The 22,587-nt window shown below is 41.4% G+C and overlaps 1 protein-coding gene across 2 annotated transcripts in view; it reads left to right on the top strand.

The window, feature by feature from the left end:
* Positions 1-3,017: 3,017 nt before the first annotated feature.
* Positions 3,018-22,587, top strand: part of ASIP (agouti signaling protein) — a 313,764-nt gene continuing 294,194 nt past the window's right edge. Inside the window, exon 1 of one of the 2 annotated variants that reach the window (XM_069243819.1) lies at positions 3,018-3,212. In XM_069243819.1, the coding sequence (XP_069099920.1) occupies positions 3,202-3,212 (11 nt within the window). In that variant the 5' untranslated portion in view covers positions 3,018-3,201. Of the gene's footprint in view, positions 3,226-22,587 lie in introns of both variants that reach the window. The other variant, XM_069243820.1, reaches the window with a different exon arrangement.

The raw sequence follows: 22,587 nt of genomic DNA, 5'->3' as shown, positions 1-22,587 counted from the left end.
AAGATGGCAGAGGTCTGGAGCACACTGGGGGAGCTCTGGGCACCTCCCCCGGGAGGTGCAGGTCAGGGGAGTGGTCACTCCCCTTTCCTTTGTCCAGTTTCGCGCCAGAGCAGGGCTGGGGGATCCCTGAACCGGTGTACACTGGCTTATGCAGAGATGGGCACCATCTGTGCCCATCAAAGCATTTCCAGAGGCTGGGGGAGGCTACTCCTCCCCAGCCCTGACACCTTTTTCCAAAGGGAGAGGGTGTAACACCCTCTCTCTGAGGAAGTCCTTTGTTCTGCCTTCTAGGCCAAGCCTGGCTGGACCCAGGAGGGCAGAAACCTGTCTGAGGGGTTGGCAGCAGCAGCAGCTGCAGTGAAACCCCGGGAAAGGTAGTTTGGCAGTACCCGGGTCTGTGCTAGAGACTCGGGGGATCATGGAATTGTCTCCCCAATGCCAGAATGGCATTGGGGTGACAATTCCATGATCTTAGACATGTTACATGGCCATGTTCGGAGTTACCATTGTGACGCTATACATAGGTAGTGACCTATGTATAGTGCACGTGTGTAATGGTGTCCCCGCACTCACAAAGTCCGGGGAATTTGCCCTGAACAATGTGGGGGCACCTTGGCTAGTGCCAGGGTGCCCACACACTAAGTAGCTTAGCCCCCAACCTTTACCAGGTAAAGGTTAGACATATAGGTGACTTATAAGTTACTTAAGTGCAGTGGTAAATGGCTGTGAAATAACGTGGACGTTATTTCACTCAGGCTGCAGTGGCAGGCCTGTGTAAGAATTGTCAGAGCTCCCTATGGGTGGCAAAAGAAATGCTGCAGCCCATAGGGATCTCCTGGAACCCCAATACCCTGGGTACCTCAATACCATATACTAGGGAATTATAAGGGTGTTCCAGTATGCCAATGTGAATTGGTGAAATTGGTCACTAGCCTGTTAGTGACAATTTGGAAAGCAAAGAGAGAGCATAACCACTGAGGTTCTGGTTAGCAGAGCCTCAGTGAGACAGTTAGTCATCACACAGGGAACACATACAGGGCACACTTATGAGCACTGGGGCCCTGGCTGGCAGGGTCCCAGTGACACATACAACTAAAACAACATATATACAGTGAAATATGGGGGTAACATGCCAGGCAAGATGGTACTTTCCTACAATAGCCAGATATATAGAGCTCCTCTAAATTGTGATTTGTGAAAAGGCCAGAAACTGTTCTAAATTTCATTTTTGAGATTTGTGTTGTAGTTTTCCATAAATAATGCCTAATGTTGAAGCCTATTTGCTGTGTGAGCCCAGCAACAGTCTTCCTGCAATTGTTTTTCCTGACATGCCTTTATTTGCAAAAAAAAACTTTGAAGCCTTGTAGCCTTCGAAACAGCAAACCACAACGAACATCATTAATAGATGGAAATAATCCTTGGCCTCCAAATTGTTTCTGTTACCTCCTTGTGAGAAAAGTAGCGGAGGTTCTCCGTAGCAGACCCGGACTAAAAGACCTGGGCACTGGGCATTTTACAGGTGGACAACTGGGTGGATACCAGTTTCATCGCTGATAGAAGACCGTTTTGCTGCTAGGGCCAGGACAGCAGCAATTTCTGCCTGAAGTGCTTCAACACTGTATAAACAAACAATGTAAAAGTAATGGTTTTAAAGTGTACCAAGTCAGACCACGCTGTCTGCATAACCATTTGTTTTGTCGTTTGGTTGTTTATTGTCTCTTGCAGGTATTTCACAAGCAGAGTTGACTTTCAGTGCTTTGGGGGAAGATGGTGAGTGGGCTCTCTGTTGCTTGTCTCAGGTAATCCAGACCTTATTTGAGAAATGGTCTTTAAAATTCAAAACAGTATATTTCTTTACAAAGTGGCTGTTGCAGAGCATTTCAGTTTAGAATATTAAATTATACTACTACATTGAGTGACAATTATTAGAAGTGATTTTAATCATGAACTTCAAACCATTCATGTCCTCCACCAGCACCCTGACAACAATGCTGTTAGTTAACTAAGAGGGAATTCATTTGTCTATCCCCCACATGCAGCCAAGTGTTACTCTAGATCAGAGGTCTTCAAACTGGGGGGCGGGCCCCCCCCTAGGGGGGCCTCAAGTGATCGCAGGGGGGGGGCCCAGACTCTGGCCAAAATAAATATTATACAGATAACAGGCCTTTGTTTTAAGCAGAAGCATGTTATTGCAGTTTTTAAAAGGTAACAGTTCTTAACTGCAATGCTTAAAGAGGTTTAGACATATTTAAACATTGCCATGTTTATAAAATAATTGTGAAAAATTCTGAGGGGGGGCCCAATGATTTTTATTTTTCAACTGGGGGGGCGTGGCATTAAAAAGTTTGGAGACCTCTGCTCTAGATGGACTGATATTACAGTATTTTGTCTTTGTGCAGCACACACCCTGAACTGATGTATTTCAAGGTGCATTCATGTTATGATGAAAGAAAGGCAGCACTGTGAAAAAATTAATTAGCAGGGATTGCGCTGCATGGTCAAGTGGAAGTTGGGATTGAGGCAAGGGTTCCTGGTTTCGTATTGTGCAATTCGGCCACTACATTGTTGTCTTTTTCTCTCTCCCATTTAGATCACAGCTTAATACTTTATGTTTGATTATTTAGGGTGCTAAATCAGTACACTGTGTTATGCGTTTCATAAGGATTGGTGGTGGCGGTGTTTGGGGAGAATGATGTTTTAATACAAAGGCTAAAAGTAAAACCAGAACAGCAATCCTTGTTGGGTACATTGAGACTATATGCATCATGTACCTAAAAGTATTTTTTCATTGTCATCCATCCTTGAATTAATTCATAGATCAACTATTTCATTAATTTACTGGGGCTGATCCAACCATTCAACGATTGTACAAGGTTTATTAATGAAAAATATTTTTGTAAAATGCATCATATTTCAATTTTTTTCAAAACTTTTCTGGGGGAGAACTCCCCCCAAACCTTCCTTGCAATGATCAAGCTCGCTCTCTACATACTGCATGGGGGTTGGTCTCACAAAACTTGCCAAAGCTGCTGTTAGGTTCCCAGCCCTGCTCTGCTCCATAGGTTTCAATAGCCGGGCAGCCAGCCCAGCAGTGAATGATTACAAGACTTCCTGAGGTCTCCTGTCTCTTCCCCGGCCTCACATCCAAGGAAGTCCTGCTCCCGGAAGACATGTTACTTACTTCACGTTCTTCGCTTCTTGATGGTAGAAAGGTCCGCTCCTTAGGTATTTGCGTCGAATATTCACAGTCAATGCTACGAGTTACATACTAGACGTTGCTTGTAAGATAGACTGAAGCAGTATGTGTACATGTCCAACCCACTGTATATGCATGTTTACTCTGTGGATGATTATCGTCTGCCTGCGTTTGTTACTCTGTATGAGTTTGTGTTTTCTACACACTCGTGTAATTTCTTTATGCGTCTATTCAATGGTGCATTTTTTTTGTGTGCGATTAGGTCTGTGTTTTGGTGTCTCTGTGTGATTTATTTTCTGTCAGTGGATGTCTTTTTTACAATGTTTTCTTAGCATTCCATGTTTGTACTTGCGTTTCTGGTTGTTTTGTGTTTGTGAGTTTTCCGTTATTGTGATTTGTGTTTTCTATCTGCTTATTTTCCACTTTACTCGTGTGTCTTTTATTATTCTGTATGTGTATGTTTACATTTTTATTTTCTCTCTCGCAGGTATGTGTGTGTGTGTGTGTGTGTGTGTTTCGTTCTTCGAAAAGCATTGCAGCCTTTCTGCACTAAGAGGAGTCGCAGGTCTTTCCTTTCCGTTCAAAATTTGTTTTGCGGCCCTAAACATTTCACGAATTTTGTTTAATCAAATTATGATTAATAGAAAAAGTATTCCCAAAGCCTACCTATAAGCTTAAGTATGTTTTTTATTTACCATGCCCTATAAAAGGCTCTGTTTTTCATCTCAGGAATGTGGAGTTGTTTCCTATGTTTATCAAAAATGTTCATGTTTCATTTTCAACACTACCTTTATGCACAATTAAGTTGCTTTTCTGAACTAATGCACGGTACAGATGCGTTAAAAGATAGATGCATGGCTCGTTTGAGAAAAAAATGTTGGTCCATTTGTTTTCGTGTAAGCTTTCCCTTTTACCCCTGTTGCATTTACTCTATACACGTTGTTTCTACTGTTTTATTGTGGAAGAAAAAAACTAAAATGTTCTTCTTTAGTTGTATTTCAATTGCACCCTCTTTGTAAACTTGCACATTTATTTAAACTGGTGGTACATTCTTGATGTTCGCGTTAGCTCTCATGTAAATGGTTTTAACAGGTTCTGTTTTCTAACGCTGGTTCCCGGGCTTCAGCTACTATTGCGAGGCAATTTGCGCTTTTATCGCAAGAGCAAGTAAAAGAGAAACAGATGTTTTGGAATGAGGTTTTCGTTTTCATGTCGAAACCCCCTTTTCATGTTTTTAGCTTCTTATAAAAGAATTTGCAAATGTTTCCAACCACTCGCGAAGTATACATTTTGTTAGACATTGTTAAAAATTGTTTTTGTCGACCTTATTTCAAAAATGACTGAAAGGTTCCATTAGTGTCCTGCATTGTCATGCCAGTAGTGTCTGGGCTGATGATTTCATATTTACAAATTCATAGTTTTATAAGGTCCAGGCATAATACAGTGGTGGATAAACATTGTTTCATATTCTCGGACTTTGCACACGCTATTGCCAGTAGGGAAATCTTATGTAGAGTATTACATCGTCGTCAATGGACACTGAGGGAAGGGAAGGAAAGGTTATAAGAATATGGATGAATGTGGGAAGGGAGAAAGAAAGAAAGAAAGAAAGAAAGAAAGAAAGAAAGAAAGAAAGAAAGAAAGAAAGAAAGAAAGAAAGAAAGAAAGAAAGAAAGATGTTATAAATGTTATAAGCATGTGATTGGAAGTGGGAGGAAAGAAAGAAAGAAAGAAAGAAAGAAAGAAAGAAAGAAAGAAAGAAAGAAAGAAAGAAAGAAAGAAAGTGGATGTGGGGAAGAAGAAAACAAACTAGGAAGAAAGAATGAAAGGCGGTGAATAGATGGATCAAAATACAGATAAGTAATTATCAGGGTGGGTGCATGTATAGATACCGTCTGTGGCAATCAGTGCAATACAATCTGTTTTCGTAGCTCCCACAGGTTTTAAACATTTTGGAAATTTGCTGGAGAAAGTAGAATTTGAGGGAATTTCCCACATATTTTCTATCTCTGCCTTCGTTTCTAGGCAAGAAGAAAGCCTGCAAAATCATTGGGCAGGAGCATGCATGCAAAATGTGTCAAGACTTAAGGCTGTGGCACTGATGCAGCTATTTTATTTAATAACGTTAACTTTGTGCTTAATAAAAATCATTACACATTTAAAATGGTCAAATTTACCACAAGCAAATAATTGGTCACATGCAGTGACCTCAGTACCAACACTAAAACAATTTAATAGTCACGCTGGCATGGTCAAAGCAAACTAAAAGCTTTATATTTAGAACAGATTATTTCGAACAATTAAAAGCAATATCACTTCAAAGCGATAAATGTAAAGGTCAAACAGTGAAACATCAAGTGAAACTGCAACAATAAACCCGCAACCATGATATAAAATCCTAAGAAACGCTTTAAATACATTCCAAGCCAACATGCAAGGGGACAACCAGTGATAGCCAAAGGGTATGTGCACTGTAGTACTGTCAATGCCTTATTCACGAACCCCACAAAGCTACCAGTGCACTCGGAATCATCTGCCTCGGGAAGCAGTAGGCGCTCCTTTGCCTCTTCTAAGTCCTCTGCGGACGAACAAAGGCATTTGTTGATTCATTATCTAGGAAGCTGAGGTAAGGTGCAGGCTGGCCTGAGTAGGAAACATCTGCATTGTATGTCCTTGCGGGGAACCTGCCCGATGCACAAGGCCTCCCTTAGCAAGGAAACTGCCCAATTCACCCAGTCACCGCCTCAAGGATTTATTCTACCCACTGTTACTGAATGGGACAAGCACAAGTGTTCTCCTGGGAAGACGAGCATTTCAAGTAATTTTCCATCTAATCCTTTAAAAATATTGAATACAAATAAAGGAAGTATGTGGGCCTTAATATACTTTATTTGTGTTTTTGGAATACCATTCAGAAGCATTATTACATGCAGGACTACTGGAATTATGCAGCAGGAGAGGCCCAAATTAGTCAGCAGGGTTGAGTAAATAATGTGAAAGAAAAAGCAAATCATGTGGCAAAATTAGCACACCTTATAATAGCATTACTTAATTATTTCATAATTTTTAAACTTGGTAACTGTGTGTGGGCAGTGGAGGGACATAATTAGTGCCAGTTTAACACACACATTTAGCAATAAGCAAAGGAAAGTGACCAGTCCGGCTTTCCAAAGGACCTTCCACTGTGTGCCAACACGCGTTACTGCATTTTTACTACCTTTTGAGCCGTTTGAGCTACAGTTTTTTAATGTTAAAATCTGCAAATCATGCGGCCGATGATGGGTTATGTGGCAAATATGAAAAATCTATAATCATACCAAAATCGTCGCAGCTGCACAATCATATGATTCCAGCGGCATTCGTTACATGCTTTCACTGTTATACTCAGAGATTTCATTGTTTTTTCATTCGACTTGACTGCTATTTGCACTTTTAATTACATGATACCAAATTAAATACATACCCACCCACGGTGTGAGGCCTATAAAATAAACAGTGTCATAAAAAGATAGGGGCATATTTACAATGGATTGGTGCTGGGCAGAATCACAAGTCTTTTTGCTGTGTTGCCCTACAAACTCGAAAGGGCAGGAATGCACCATATTTACGAGATTCCTATCCTTTCAACCAGTGCACAATTTGGTGCTTAGGGCCAACACAGGCACCCTTGCGCCATGGTATAAGGGTGTCTGTGTTAGCTGAAGTATTTTTGTGCAGGAAGGGACACCTTCCTGCACAAAAACAATCCTTGGAGGCTTTTTCCTCTTTTTCTGTGTGCTGCAGAATTCAGCACAGATAGAAGAAAAAACGAGGAGAAATATAAATATTCCACCTCGTTATGCCTACCCTGGGGAAGCATAACTTTTGCTGCATTCCCAGGCTTACAGATCCTTGTAAATCTGGTAATGCATCAAAACCCATGGGTGTTGCATGGGTAAACCCACTGCAAGCCCATGGAATGCCCCCCTGATGCAATGTAGGGCAACACAGTGACTTGTGCTACCTTGACTTACACCATATCTATGAGGCCATGAAGAGCCATGTAAAGTGGCTTTGCGTGGCATCATCAATATGGGTCTGCACTCTCAGCCGCCGAAATGCCATTAAAAATGATGCATCCGGGTGGAAAGGGCTGGTAGGGCTGGAACATAAGCCCCAGTTTTAGGTTAACTTTTATAGGTGTGTTAAAACGTGCAGAAAAGTAAAAAGGTCCTGAATTTGTTTGGACCTTACATATCCCTTCCACTGATGTCTTGTGTATATGATTCATAAGTGTGCCCCCCCTCAATTATGTGATCATAGGACAAGTTATATATCAGGGTTGTCTAGATTATGTGGTAAGGAAAGATAAATAATGCGTCATAAAAAGTGCATTCTGTGGCAGTATTCATTTGTAATTTAATACACATAAATACTGTCTGGGTAAACGTATGACTTCCTTAGTACAAGCTTAACACCTCCAAACAGAAATCATCACCTGAAAATTGACCATTTAACATTTGCAAAGGGTCTGCCACTGTGTGGCACAGCGTATTTCACTTTTTAATTAAATCTGGTTGTGGAGATACTGTTTTGTGTTTTTTTGTTTATATAGGGCCGTTAAGGGGGTTAGGGGAACTCTAGTCCAAGTGCAGGACATCCATTATAGGTCAGCGAAGAATTACATAATTCCAGTGGGATGATCCTAATCTACGTAAAACTAAGTAAAAAAAAAAAAAAAAAAAAAAGAATACAGTGTGCCATTAATCATTTTGCACTAATTCTCTGGCCAGAAAAAATACCAAGTTCCTCAGTAGGGCCGAAAAGTAGCCGATCGCAATGAAGTGCTGCTCTCTCAATCTGGTTAGGAAACATATAAATTTAAAGAGAGGCTCAAAGCAGATAAAGAGAATTGACAGTGCAGAACTGGCCCAAGAAGGAGGAGAGTTTGGATCTTATTGCCCTTTCTTTAGAAATAGATTCCTCAAAGTAGATGTTCTAGGATGGAGGACTGAGTAACACATGCCGATGTTATGTTACTTCTAGTCCTCAAGACTGAGGCAGTGGAGGAAAGTACATTTCATCGTAAAAACTAGGTTAGGACTGAATGCACATTTTTTATGCTTGGCAAGAATCCACAAAGCGATTTCCTGATAAGTATAAATGCATTTAAACATGTGTATTATCTCTATGAATCCACAAAGAATCCCTTCTTTAGCATAAATGTATAACGACTGCAAATGTCTTCGCCACGGGTGCGGAGAAATCCACACTTTTAAGTCCCACTCATGAAGTGGTATGCCGTGGAAGTTTGGAGATGCCCCAAAACATGTACATTTGTGGTCATTCCCAAGCTCCTTTCTGACCCTTTCCGCCATGAAAATGGTCGGAAATTTGCACTGGCAACAAGCTGGACTAAAACCCATATCGCAGTGTGAATGGGAAGAGATACATCCCACCCGCCCCTCCCATTTTGGTGGGGGTGCAGGATAGGGGCTTTTTTCACATAGAAAAATGCCTTCCCTGGAGAGAAAAATCAGAAACAAAGGTGTGTGTGTGTGTATTTGAGGAGGGGGAGTTCCTTTCCTCCTGTGCAGAAGTCTCTGCTATGGAGAGCTCATCACAGGGGCAATAGGTCCCCATGGAAAGAGTCACCTAAAATTGTCACATGTTCACCAAGAAACCCGAGCCTGGCACAGCTTTCCAGATCCATTATTGAAATGAGTGGTAAATTCCAAAATGAAGTAAATCTGCACTCTCATGTAAGCATAAATCTATATGTGCATATTTACTAACTTGTTCGTGCAAGTCACTTTATATTTATGCTTCGAATTAAGATATTTACGCACTTGAAAATGAATTGTGCAAAATTGGCAATATCGGTACTTTTGTTCTCTGCCTGAGGTGCTGAGTAGGCTATACTAACACTATATAAAATGTGCTTCATGACATTAAGAAAGGCATGATTACTAAGGTAAGGTATTACTGACTTCCTAACTGATGCCTATACCAAAGCCATGTTGTACCTTTAAATATGCCACAAAAAATAATGTGATTGTAAGAATACTTAAATTAAACTCAGCCACTAGCTATCCTTTTCACCCTACTTGGCCTTCCAGAGAGAGATCAGCCATATGCACACCAGTCTTGGCCCTGCTCTAATAGGAACAGTCCAGCTAGAAATGCCATGCCAGGACCTCTCTTGATGGAAACCCAAGCAACTCCAGACCAATTTCAGCCTACTTAGGGACCTTCAGGAAGGTACAGACTGAGGCCTTTGGAACAGTGGGTATGAGACCCATGTCTGGGAATGCCCTTTGCACAAAGGAAGTACAACAAACAACAAAATGGTGGAAATTATGATTTAATTAATCACAACCACTGGTAATCACTGGGGCTGCACATCATTCCATATTTTTTCATCCACTATAGTATTCTAAACAGAGACAAGTCATATTCAAATTAGAGTTGGTCTTGATGCAATAGGAACAGTCCAGCTTGATTTGCCTTTTCATGTCCCCTCCAGAGGGCACTTCTGTAACTTCAAAAATAACATTGACTTGACAGGGCACTGTCAGCATTCGTTGTATGTGAACCATGCCAGCTTGCCAATGTGAAATTTGTTGCTGTGAACATTACACAGGTGTAGGAATGTGGCACTGGCGACATGCATTAGCACAATGAATTAAGAAATTATAGCTGTTGCATCAAGCAGGCTTATAGTTGGCAGAATTTCAGCATATCCATGTGTGCCCTAGAGTTAAACGTTGTGTAAACTGTAGGTCGCTTAAGAAGTAGAGCTTGTTCAGAGCGGGTGACTTTCTGGATTTGTGGTGTACTGAGTGAGGAATCCAAGACTATGGCTGCCCACCATAGGCAGGTTCAGAGGCAGGGCAATGAAGGAGAAAAATCTATCTGCTCTGGTCTAACATGTAGTCTTCCATATCACAAGTAGGTTATTCGTCAAAGTGCAGAATATCAGACAGAGAGTAACACATGACGTTTTTCTAGGGGGTTTTGTGGGTAGATCCATCCAGGTATTTGTTCATGAGAGAGAGCATCACAAGGGGGACACCAGTCTGCAGGGGAGGCAGTGTCATCTTCTAAGGTCATACAAACCATACAAGCATTGATTGTGGGTTTGTTTTTTTGGTCAAAGATAAATCACCCAATTCTGTTCTGGATTATTTGTAATTTCTTAAATTAGTTTGCCTTTAGGTCAGCATGGGGATTTTAGGACTATCAAGTTTAGAGTTCAGCATGGGATGCTTTGAAGAGAGAATGGAGATTTTATGATTTTAATTTGGTGAAAAAATGTCTTTCCCAGTGATAGAGGGAGATGAGGCCTATCGAATTGCTCCTATGTTTCTTACCTTTGATTTGAGTGGACTTGTTTTTCAAAGAAGGACAGTGGTGATCTGTGATAAGAATGTCAGTCTGTGATCCTTTCAAGTCAATTCTCTTACACCATCTGCATGTTGTATTTGTGTGGCACTACTGCCGTGAAGAAGGGTAGCTAATACCAAAGTGATGTCAATCTGGTACCAGATTAAATTAGTGCTGAGGGGCACCTTCTATCACCCACTAGCCAATGTAAGTCCTTTCATCTTCTCTCTACACAGAGCATTGTCCTAAACCTAGCAGTAGCCACATCCCGTGTATTAAATTACTTTAATGGTATCCACCTGAATGGCCATGGTAAGTCTTTCCAGAGTGTACAGTCCAAGATTGCACGGCGCATGGTCTGTTGTCTTACATTCTACAACCTCAGTACTCCACCCTGGTCGTCTCTGCATTGTTTCCTTGAATAATGCTTCACCTTCAAGTCCCACTGCTTGGTACACAATTTTAATCAAAGCCCAGAGACATAATAGATTTATATAGTTTCAAGCAGTTTTAGCTTCTTTTCAGGTTGTCTAGCTCTGAAACGAAATAAAAATCATTTATAAAACTCCACTATAGTATACCACATATTCCTCCTCCTTGGACTTGTCCTCATAGGCTTCTCATGCCCGAAGGAAGAAGGCCCCATCATGCTCTGCCCTGCTAAAACAAAATGTTTTATGATTTCTGAAGTCGTTGGGATAAGCATACATGAACTGAGTAACCCATATTAAATTAGGTGGTGCAACGTTTGAAAAGTTCCTGATTTTCACACGTAACGAATGTTGCACATTTTTGCCTTTTTGTTTAGCTTTACCTTTGCAATCTGTTTCTGTGCTTTGCAAGATATTTTTCATAGCCCCAGAGCAAATTTTCACTCTGCTCATACCCAGCAAAGATTGAAAATGTAGGTAAACATTTTCTCTGAATGTGTCCCTTTAGCGGTGCTTTTCTAAGCACAATAGCAAATGTATGAAGAGTTTGTCTCTTCTAAATCACCATTTGCTATATAATTCGTTACAAAAGTAAGGATATTCAAAACCTTACAACTTAATGGAATTTGCAAAGTTGTAAATCGATGTTGCGGAAGTTTGCAAGAACACAACTTTGAAGCTTTGTAGATCCCGAAATTGAATGCAAACATAGCATCTTAATTATGCATGCACTGTACTTTGAGGGTAGCAACATCTAATGTAATAAGGTATACACGGGCTAAACAAATTGGATGAATACAATGTATTTCACGAAGAAACATTTTTCTTTGCAAACAGTGAGGAAGAACAATAGTTAAATATTGTGTCATGAATGTTTTAATGGTGAGATTTAATAATTCATTGTTGAAGCTACTTAAAGAGACACAATGTGTAGCAAATAAAAACATTTGGGGCCTCCAACAATTGGGCTTCCAACAAATAATTTTGGATTACCTTCTTTATGGCTCATTTCTCTAGGGGGACCACAGACTGAGAAACATTGGACTGCAGCACAAAAGCCTTTTTTTAAGTTAATCATTCATTAATCCTTAACGTATATAGCACTCTCTTCATCATAGAGTGCTGGGCTTGAAACTGGCTCTCCTGACACTTGTCTCTTGCTAACAACGTCTGTTGAAAAAACATGTTCCGATGTATCCTGTAAGCCTTTTCTCATCTTCAGCTATTTCACAAACGTGCGCATATGTAGCAGTTGCATTTGTGCATCTCCCCTGGCCTTCCATTATCTAGATGCCAGTAAAAAGCAGCACAGATGGTACATGGGAAGGAGGCGCAGATACTCTTAAGCAAGCTGACTCGATGTTCAAGAGCCAAGTGCTTCAGTACCTATCAAATTCAGTTTAAGTTATTGTGTTTTAAATGTGCCCAGTTGGAGGCCGAGTGTTCTCTCGGTTGGATGCATGACACTGGAATGCTCTCCCGGTAGGAATTCATAGCTCCGAACAATATCTGCAATGTAGACGCTCAGTAAAATGTTAGGGTTTAGCTAAATAGCCTTACACTTTCATTTGCAGTGTATTAGCTTCCTTGTGTTGTCTTAAGTTTTGGTTGATAGCACCCGAGAGCATGCACGTTACGTAGAATAGATAACCTATTATAACATAATTAATATCGCTCGTGTCGCATAACATACCGTGACAGAAGACAGGAATGTGCGATTTTTTACATGAAATGTTCTGGGGATAACACGCGTTCAGTAACTGTTAAGATTGGAATATGTTCTATGATTTGTGACACGAGCTTAAGGACTCACGGAAAAATTACCGAAAGTATTTGTTGGGCGGTTAGAAATGTTGATTACGCTTAAAATCATTTACACCGTTAAGAAAGCCTTTTTGTGGGCAACAGCGGTTGCACCTTTGAAGCGATTTCTCACCATGCAGAGCGCTTTTGAAAAGCTCCGGTTCTCTAAACCCCTCAGGCTATCTGATTTTTCAGCCTCTTGTGCTTTTATTTCCATTCGGAGATTTAAAGCCGAAGGCCATGATTTAGCAAGTGAAGACACTGAGGCTTGGAGGTGGCAACAGATATATGGATGAGACGGGGGCAGATAGGAAGTAAACAAGGGGCGATCCAAACAGAGAGAATGCATGGACATGGGTACAGACAGAGAAATGACAGCAGTTACTTTGTTTGCGTAGTGCTGACATGTGGGCTTCCAGATACATCAGGGCGCTTTCCGGTTATTATAAATCCTACTGAACATCAAATGAAGATCAGTTGCAGTCAGTGTTTAGTTTGCGTCTGTGGTTGCTGTGAGCCCATCAGCACCTATTTTGGGGGACTGACTACACAGATTTGATATTCGGCGCACAGACATTTAATTGCACTGGCAGCGGGCTTGAGGGTACCGACACACGCTTCCATACAAATTAAGCCCTAGTTCCAGTATTATACCTCTATAAGAACAGTAGCAGTATTCAGCGACAGTGACCAATTCGCTCTTGTCTAGTCAATAGCTGTTTATATCTACACCCCTCTAACGACGTAAATCACCTATGCTATTTATATGGCACCGGCCAAGCCGCGAGGGAGCAGAGTGCTTTTATAGCTGTAGGTAACTAGGACGCCACAAAAATAATGTGGGACTGGAGGTAATAGTCCCGCGTTTGACTTGGAAATGCTAGAAATGTTTATGAAATGTACAGTTTTGAGTACGAACTAAGGGTATTTCTACCTCATAACACCATAACAACAAAAATAAGTGCTTCCAGTGTTGGGAGCCATCTTGGGATTGTGCGGAGCATTTAAAAAATCGCCCGAGGGCCTCGTCAGCCTTCTGTGTTGTTTTTAAATGACCTCCTAATTAGGTAGGGCGCGTCACATTTTTGTGTGTGTTATTTTTAATCTCTCTGGACCAGGCTGTTTTAAGTCCGTTCGCATTCCTATGGTGTTTTTCAACGAAAAAGGGTGAGTATATAAACCGGCTGTGGTGTTTAGTTTTTTTTCTTTTCCTTTTTGGTAAGTGCTGATGTTCACCCATTTGCAATTCATTGCCGTGTTACCATACAGATTTGCCAAAGTGTGGTTATTTGCTCGCATTTGTTTTGTAATAGTTAGTGTTGCTTTGCAATAGCAAAGCTCAATCCTAATACACTGAGCATAGTAGATAAAATTAAACCATTCAATTTTTGCTGCTCTCAAATCATCACCGCGTGACAAAGAAAACAAAACAAAAGAAAAGCACTGCTTGATCATAAGTACAGTGCAGAAAGTTGTTCTGTTTTCTGGGGCTTGCTGAAGAGAGCATTACCTGAGAGTGAACTTAACAATGCGAATAAGGAACCCTGAAAAAGGGTCGCGGAGGGACACAAACTGTGCTAGTATGTGTGTGCATGGATGTGGCTATTCTCTCAGTCTTTGTTACAGCTACATTGATGTCGGCTGGGTTGCTCCAAAAGATGCACTGATGCATTTATGCCATTTAAGTCATAAAATGACACACGTTCTTCAGCACTTGTAGAACGAGAACATGCAGGCAGAGAGCCTTTATTAGTTTAAGGGCACTTAGGAGACATGAGTACCAAATCTATTAGCAGGCTATACACATACATGGGGCGTGCAGGGTTTTATTTCAGTGATTGCTTTATTGCATCTTGATTTTGTGATTAGTAGAACTGCTTGGTACACTGTAGAACTGGATGATGCAGTCAAAGTATTAGTCAGCAGCTGCTCAAATTCCTAGAACAAGGACATAGAAACAAAATATGTGTCTCGTCGCCCATGGTGTTATGCAAACTGATGCAGTAGGATTTAATATTTGAACTTTATTTATTATTGTCGGGGTACTTAATACCATTGCAAAGGTTAAAACGTTCAGTGACACAATAAAAAAATACAATAGGAATAACATTCTGCCACAATTTAAAGAAACATCTGCAGCAGACCGAACATTATAACTTTCCAGTCGGTACTCCGACAACGGCAATACCTCAAATATTGAACAATACACAAGGACAACTCTGCAAGATGGATTGCTAGCGTAAATTCTTGACATCAATTGATGTTCTGTTACTTACCTGCTTCTTCCATCTATTAGAATAATTCTGACTGTGCCAAGATGTACACAAACTCAAAAGTTATCCAACGAGAGATGTGAGAGGTTCCAAAAGTGAGATGCAACTCGAGCATAATGAGATAAAAGACTGATAAGAGGAAATAAAGTGCGAACTAGACACAGGATGGATTCTTTACCCAAAATGTGTAGTCGCAAAAGCGATCGGAGACCGAAATACGCATTAAAAGAAGCCATACTAAAAGAAGATTTCAATGGTTGACTCCCCTCTAACAGAGTGAATTAATTAACCATAGTGTGCAAGGTCGCGAGGGTAATCGGAAAAGGGGAGGTGCCTAGTCTCAATCTAAGATGCCTCTTCCTAAGCAAGCCATTAAAGTGCCAATAGCACACAGCCCCTGATCCTTGCGAGTTTTGTTTAATAGTCTGAGGCCTCTCCCTCTCTGATAAATTATCTTCATCCAAAAAAGAAGCACAAAATACCTAGATGTGAGCAACCAAGAGGATAGACAAATCATGGGAACTAATAATGGTGACTGTGAGCATAACCAAGCCAGGTACAATTTATCAGTTCTCAGGAATTGTGGCTGTCATGGGCAAATATAAGACCTAACTAAAACAAACTCTTGTCTAATCAATGAGGTTCCTTTTGGTATATGTGAAACTAAACCCACAGGGTTTGGACTGTACACTTCCAGGCAAGGTGCACGTTTCCCTCTCAAAGATTCACTCCCATGTGCTATTGTGGGCAGCAGTTTTGCTTGTATTACTCGAAGTAGTGGTGTCAATGCTGGGCCAGGCAATTTCCTCTTCAAATTGGAGAAGGTTATAGCCAGTGTACTGTCTTTTCTTTGCATCGCCTCTTTATGGGGAATAAATGACCCCTCTTTATCAATGATGATCCCAAGATATTTATATTCAGCTACAGTATCGAGCTGCATCCGGCCCATATACCAGCTCGGGGTACTTTTCCTTGTGCATGTCTGTATCCTGAAATATAAGTAAGCTCAGGAGAGCTGAAGGAATGTTCAAATTCGCCAGTTTACACCATAATTTTCCCTGGTCAACATGATCAAAAGCTGACCTACACCAATAAAGTGCAAATGCAATGACAGTTTTGCTCCTTTTGCTGCATTGATCAGAAGAGATAGGGCTATTAAGGTAGTTGTAACACCAGATCATTTGGAGAAGCATGTCTGATTTAATGGAATTATGGTGTTGTCTGAGTCCCAGATTTTTATCTCCTTAGGTAATGTACCTGCAAAATATTTGGTCTCATTATCAATGAGAACTACAAGATGGTAGTTTTTAGGTGAAGATTTATCCCCACTAATAAAAATTGGGGAAATTTATGGACCCTCTCCATGAGGCCGGACTTACCAATCTAGATAAACTTGGTTAAAAACAGGTGTCAGATCGTCTGCCAAATATACAACTTTGAATTTGAAAACAGCTGCGGGAATACCGTTTGGGCCCAGGCCTACTCTTCTGCCCTTCGATATTTGTTGTTGGATCCCAGCGTTTATCTGTGGTGTTTTGTTCAAGGGCCCTGTTATTGGTTGAAATTGAATGAATCATTAAACTGGTGTAGTGATTCATGATCACATAGGTCATGGTGAGTTTAAATTTCTGACTCCTCATTGTATTTTGTTGTTGTTTATGGTTATTGGGTCTTATTAATTGATCTTATTACTCCTATCTGAGTCAAAATATTTGAGTCGAGCTCTGAGGGTAGTAGATGTCACTACCCCATTACGTGTCACCTAAGTCTAGTTTAGGAGGTCACAAACCCACAGAAGTTAGCAGCAGAGGATGGTTTCACCTCAAAAGGAGAGAGATCATCTATACATTTTGGTTATTTGATTTTGCCAAAGCCTGTTTAGATGAGGTTGGTATGTTCCCAGTGTTGCTGAGTTTTACGTAGGGCTTGCAGTTGCAATGCTTTGGCAAATCGCAGGAGAATTGTGATTTGAGTGAAATAGGGAGTTTTATATACTCCAAGGTAGTTGAGTAGTGAGTTTGCGTACTTCAAAGGGTGCTAGTAGGTGAGTCATCGTACTCCAAGTCAGTGTTGCACTTTGTGCCTAAAAATTTGCCTACATGGTTGTTGATCTAATGAACCCTGCAAAGTTTAAGGCTCTGGAGTATTGTACAAGTGTATGAGACACCTGTTTGGTTGTTGTGGTTTAATTGTCTGTAGGTGAAGGTGTTGGTCGATTGAGCACTGCCGAAAACACCAAAAGCAATATTTCCCTTATGTGTGTGTTGTTGATTGGTATTAGGTGAATTCTGGGTTCACATGGAAGATTCTTACTAACCAGAATGAGGTTTGTGGGTCAAGTCTCACTTGCATTTGTGAGAAAGCCACAGCTGGATGAGTAGCTGGTTCTGTCAAAGGCCACAGTCTAAATTTCTGTAAGGCTTCCGAAGCATTTGAGTTCTACCTGCAGTAAGCAGACAAGTTTGTCTTTGTCGATTTTTTTTAGTGCTCACAATATTTTCCATTTAGTTGTGTCAATATAGTTTGAAGGATGAGCCACAAGGCTTTGTCAGCCACTACGGACTATGAAATCACTGGGTCCGCACTGGGATTGATGAGTTGGTGAAAGGAGCTGCTCACCGATTGGTGGACAACCATGAATAGATATTGGTCGAGAATAGCAAGTGAAAAAGGTTCTTGGGATTGAAATACTTCTTGCTTTGAATTTAATTTGTAGTTTAAAGCCCCATTAAAGGTAAAAATTAAAATTTTCAAAGCATTAAAGAGTGCGATGAGAGAAGATGCTTTAATTCCTGCTAGAATAGGAGAAGTTTCCCCACCAGAAGGTATGCCTGCATACATAGTAATAAAAGAGAACGGTCCATCAGCATATATTTTGTTAAACAGTAGTGCAAAATAACAGAGAAGGAAGGGTGCTTAGCCTTTCCTGCTTATGGAAGTCTTAATCTGAATATTTTAGATAATTTGAACAGAGTACTTTATGAATTAAAGGCCCCTCTGAGACTAGCACAATTTGAAGCTTTAGCTATTTGGGAGCTAGTAGCAAGACAAGAAGAAAAATTCAAATTTGAGAGACAAATGCGAAAAGTTGAGAAAATATTGTTAGGCTAAATGGGATAGTGAGCAGAAGGTTTGGTGAATGGAAATCTTACAAGGTATTGGAATGTTTTCTGCAATTTTACAAGACAAAAGGGAAAGTGACAGACCAAAGACAAAGTTGAAGAATTCTGGGGAAAGTGAGCTGAAGTCAGATGAAGTTAGAAAATCACTGCCTTATGATGGCAATTTAGATGATGATGATTTTATAACACAATTATTGAGAAATATACCCCCTCCATATGTGGCAGAAAATGCAAATCAAAGTATTAGTGCTAGTGCAAGTGCACCTCCATTTGTAGTAACAGAGCCAAGTTCAGGTCGCAATTAATGTTCCTACATTTACAGTAACTCAGTATCCGGCGACACAGCCCAAACCGATGCACCGAAGCAAAACTGCAGCACGGCAGTAGCAGAGAACGCAGCCACTGGGGCCCTGCAGCCAGGCGGGAGTTGGCGGCCACTATGCCCCCAGGTACTGCACTTCAGTTACTAACAGCAGCAGGCTGTCTTTCAGGCCACCCGGTGAGCAGCTAGGGCGTGCGTGGTGTTTTTTGTCCGCGTTCACTGCTGCGCCTCAGGGCTACTTTTGACTGGGCTTCTTCTTCTGTGCCCAGCAGCCACAGCCTGTCTGGCCTCCAAGCCGCCAAAGCCACACCTGTCCACCAAGCGCACCGAGCACCAAGCGCACGCTGGACTGCTCCGGACCTTCGAGCCCACCGCCGCTGCTGCTCTTTTCTGGCTTATCTCTGATTTGGCTGGTCGGGGGAAGAAAGCCGTAGGAATCACAGGGGTGCCAAGCCGCAGTTAGCCCACTGCTGACCTGACCAGCTTACACAGCTGCGGGCTGCTTGCTGCGAGAGTCCCTGCCTCCGTCTCCTCAGCAAGAGTTTCTGCTTTCCCGATCCCATCAGTTCCATTCCGTGAGACCTGACATTGGTAACATGCTTTTGAGTCATATTATTTTCTGGCAAGCAAAACCAATTGATGAAGTATCTCTGTTTGCTAGATATTGTAGTGACAAAATTGACATGAAAAAGAAAAGATTGAGATAAAAAGTGGTGGTAATGCAGATTAGAGCAGCACAATCAGGGATGCAGGGAGTACTACAACAACAGGGAAACATGCAAGTGATTCAGGGTCAGGGGCAGGCAAGAGGAAGAGGATGCAATGGTGGTGGATATGGAAATCATGTTGATCTGAGTACTAATGTTAATCCAGGTGATGTGCAGGCAATGAAGAAAATGTTACCTTGTCATGCATGCAGGAATTTTGGACACTAGAAGCGCGAATGTCCTTTGATGGTGAAGGAAGGTGTTGTGCAGATGAATGAACATAATCTTTTTACAAATTTGAGAGGACCTAGAAATCAGCATCCTAATATAAATGTCCAGAATATGAATAATCAAATGCAGATTCTGCAAATGCTAATTCCCCAACAGCAGGTACCACGTTTACAGGTACCACAACAGCAAATGCAACAACAGATGCAAATGATGCCACAGCAGCAGCAAATACAAATACTTCAAGCTCCAATGGCACAGCAGCAAGTGGTGGTTCATCAGCAGAACATGTGTCAATGACTAAGTAAAACAATTCAACAGCTAGTTACACCTGACCCATTGTACAGTGACGATGAATTGAGTGATGAAATCACGAGTGAGAGTTCGGATGAGGAAGAATGTGTGTTAGCATCTTCATTAGATGTGGATCAGAGTGGTCCCTATGTAAATTGAACAGTTATGGGTCGTGAAATTTCATTCTTGGTTGACACTGGAGCTACAGGCTCTACTGTCAGAACTGCAGAAGTTCCCAATGTGCCACTTTATGGGAGAACAGTACAGTTTGTAGAAGTAGCAAATCAACATCTGACAAATCCGATTACAGAATTGATTCCTGTTAAAATTGGTACTTTTGAAGGCATGCGCAAATTTGTAGTCTGCGACTCAAGTCCAGTAATTTTGCTGGGAAGAGATTTGTTGTGTAAATTAAGGTGTTCAATTACTTGCACAAATGATGGAATTGCAATGCAAACAAATTGTGTTGATGAGGAAACATGAATGCCATTTGGTTGTAATTTGATTGACAAAGAATTCCCATTGATTACTCTTTTTCCCACATTTACAGTACAGGACCTACCAAGTGACCAACAATATACAGTTATTCTAAAAGTATGGGATCTCTCAGGACGAGAAATTGGTCTAACTAAAGGAGTGGAGCCAGTGAAAGTCACAAATAAACCTAATGCAGTTTTCCTGAAAACTCCCCAATATCACATTGCACCAGATGTAATTGAAGGAATTACTCCTATAATTGCAGGTTCCGTTGAGCAAGGGTTTTTGAAAGAAGTGCTGAGCAGCCCATGTATTTCCCCTATTATGGGTTTATTGAAAACTAGTTGGAATTTTCTCATAGTTCAGGATTTGAGGAAAATAAATTACATAGTGGTCAAATGTTGTCCAGTGGAACCAAATCCAGCAGTGATTTTGTTCCAAATACCATGTGATGTTGAATGGTTCACAGAAGTGGACTCATCACAAGCATTTTTCTAAATGTCTCTACATATTAAATTCTGCAATCATGTGTATTCCTGGTGTAGAATTCTACAAGGATTTTCAGAATCCACGTACATTTTTAATTAGGTGTTGAGAAAGAATTTAGACCCATTGGACATTAATTCACTACATTGATGACTTAATGGCTGCTTCAAAGTCACAAGGAGCATGCAGGCAAGCTACTATTGCCCTACTGAATAGTTTGGGTGAAAATGGACATAAAGAGCCCATTATGAGTTTGGCGGATGGAAAACTCCATCCACCAAACTCCCAACAGGGTGCCTGCCACCAATGCGGCGACCTCCAAGCCCGCACTATTATGGGTTTCTGCCCGCCGACCTAGCGGGAAACAGGCTACCGAATTGTCTCTGGCTTATAACCGAGCTGGTGGCAATGCTGTCATCTGCAGGGTGCACTAGCACCCTCGAAATGTTCACTGTCTGCAAAGCAGATAGTGAACATTGCAAGGTGCTGGACAGGGAGGCCAAATGCAATTGCATTGGCAGTGCAAGGTCCTCCTGGCCCCCCGCACCAGTTCTCTACCAGCGCTGCCATGAAACTGCTGGTGGAGAAGGGGTTGTAATCTCCAGGGCAGCGCTGCTTACAGCACTGCCCTGGAGGATTAGGACCGCCATCATCTTCCAGACTGCCTGGATCTGAGATCCTGACTGTACTGGTAGATCCCTGGTGGTCTGACCGCCAGGGTTGTAATTTGGCGGTTGCTGCGCCAAAGTGGCGGCGATCCAGACTGCCATCGCGAGTGTAGCGGTCTGTAGAGCGCTACACGTCTAATAAGGCCCAAAGTGTCTCCAGCAAAACTACAGTGCTGTCAAAAAGAGGTGAAGTACTTGGGACATCAAATAGAGAAAGGTGCAAGGAAAGTATCCAGAGAAAGGGTTACAGCTATATTGCAAAGGAACCTTCCTGTCACTCAAAGAGATGTCAGTATGTTTTTGGAAATGGTGAATTACTTTTGCCAATGGATTCCAAAGTGTTCTATTATTTCCAAGGCTTTGCAAAGATTGACCCACAAAGATATCACTGATCCAGTGATATCTTGATGAAGCTTGTTTGAAAGATTTTACTGAGCTTCGAGAGGGTCTGTGAAGAGCACCAGCTCTGGGAATGACTGACTACACAAAACCATTTTCAGTGATTTGTCATGAATGTGATTGTTGTTCTCTTTCCATCCAGACATAGGTACATGGTGCCGTAAATCATCCTTTAACATATTTTTCAGCTACATTGGATCCAATTGCTACTGCTTTATCAGGCTGCCCGAAACAGTGGCTGCTGTTGGTGTTAGTCTTGCCCACAGTGAGAGCATTGTGATGTGACATACTTTAACTGTTCTGGTCCCTCATTCAGTTGAGGTCTTGCCTACCAGGACCAAGACTCCATACCTGACAAATGCTCGATTGACTCAATATGAATTTCTGATTTGGGGTTATCTTACACAGCTGTGGAGTACTTAACCCGGCCACTTGTTTGCCTGTAGACGCTGCTGAATTTGAAAATGTTAATGAAGTGGAACATGACTGCCTTGATGTTACTGAACTGTGCACCAAACCCAGAACTGGCATTCAGGAAGTCGCAGTTCTGAAGTGTACTGTGCATCTCAAAGCAAATTATTTTATCTCTGTGGGTAATGCACATGCTGATCAAGTTGCTAGATACTGTGCACTTAATTGTGCCCTTCCAATGAAGAGTGGAAAAACACAACAAGTACTGATGAAAGAAGTCAACGTTTTCTGTTGACAGTGGTTGGCACTTGGGAGGAAATAAAAAGATTACAAGATGAGGTTCCAGAATGATGAAAAAAGAAGCTGCATAAAATTGGGCTGCAGCCAAAGAGAAATTGATGAAAT

This window comes from Pleurodeles waltl, chromosome 7 (assembly GCF_031143425.1).
Source record: "Pleurodeles waltl isolate 20211129_DDA chromosome 7, aPleWal1.hap1.20221129, whole genome shotgun sequence".
In the NCBI taxonomy this organism is placed as follows: domain Eukaryota; kingdom Metazoa; phylum Chordata; class Amphibia; order Caudata; family Salamandridae; genus Pleurodeles; species Pleurodeles waltl.
This window is presented reverse-complemented; position numbering and strand designations above follow the sequence as displayed.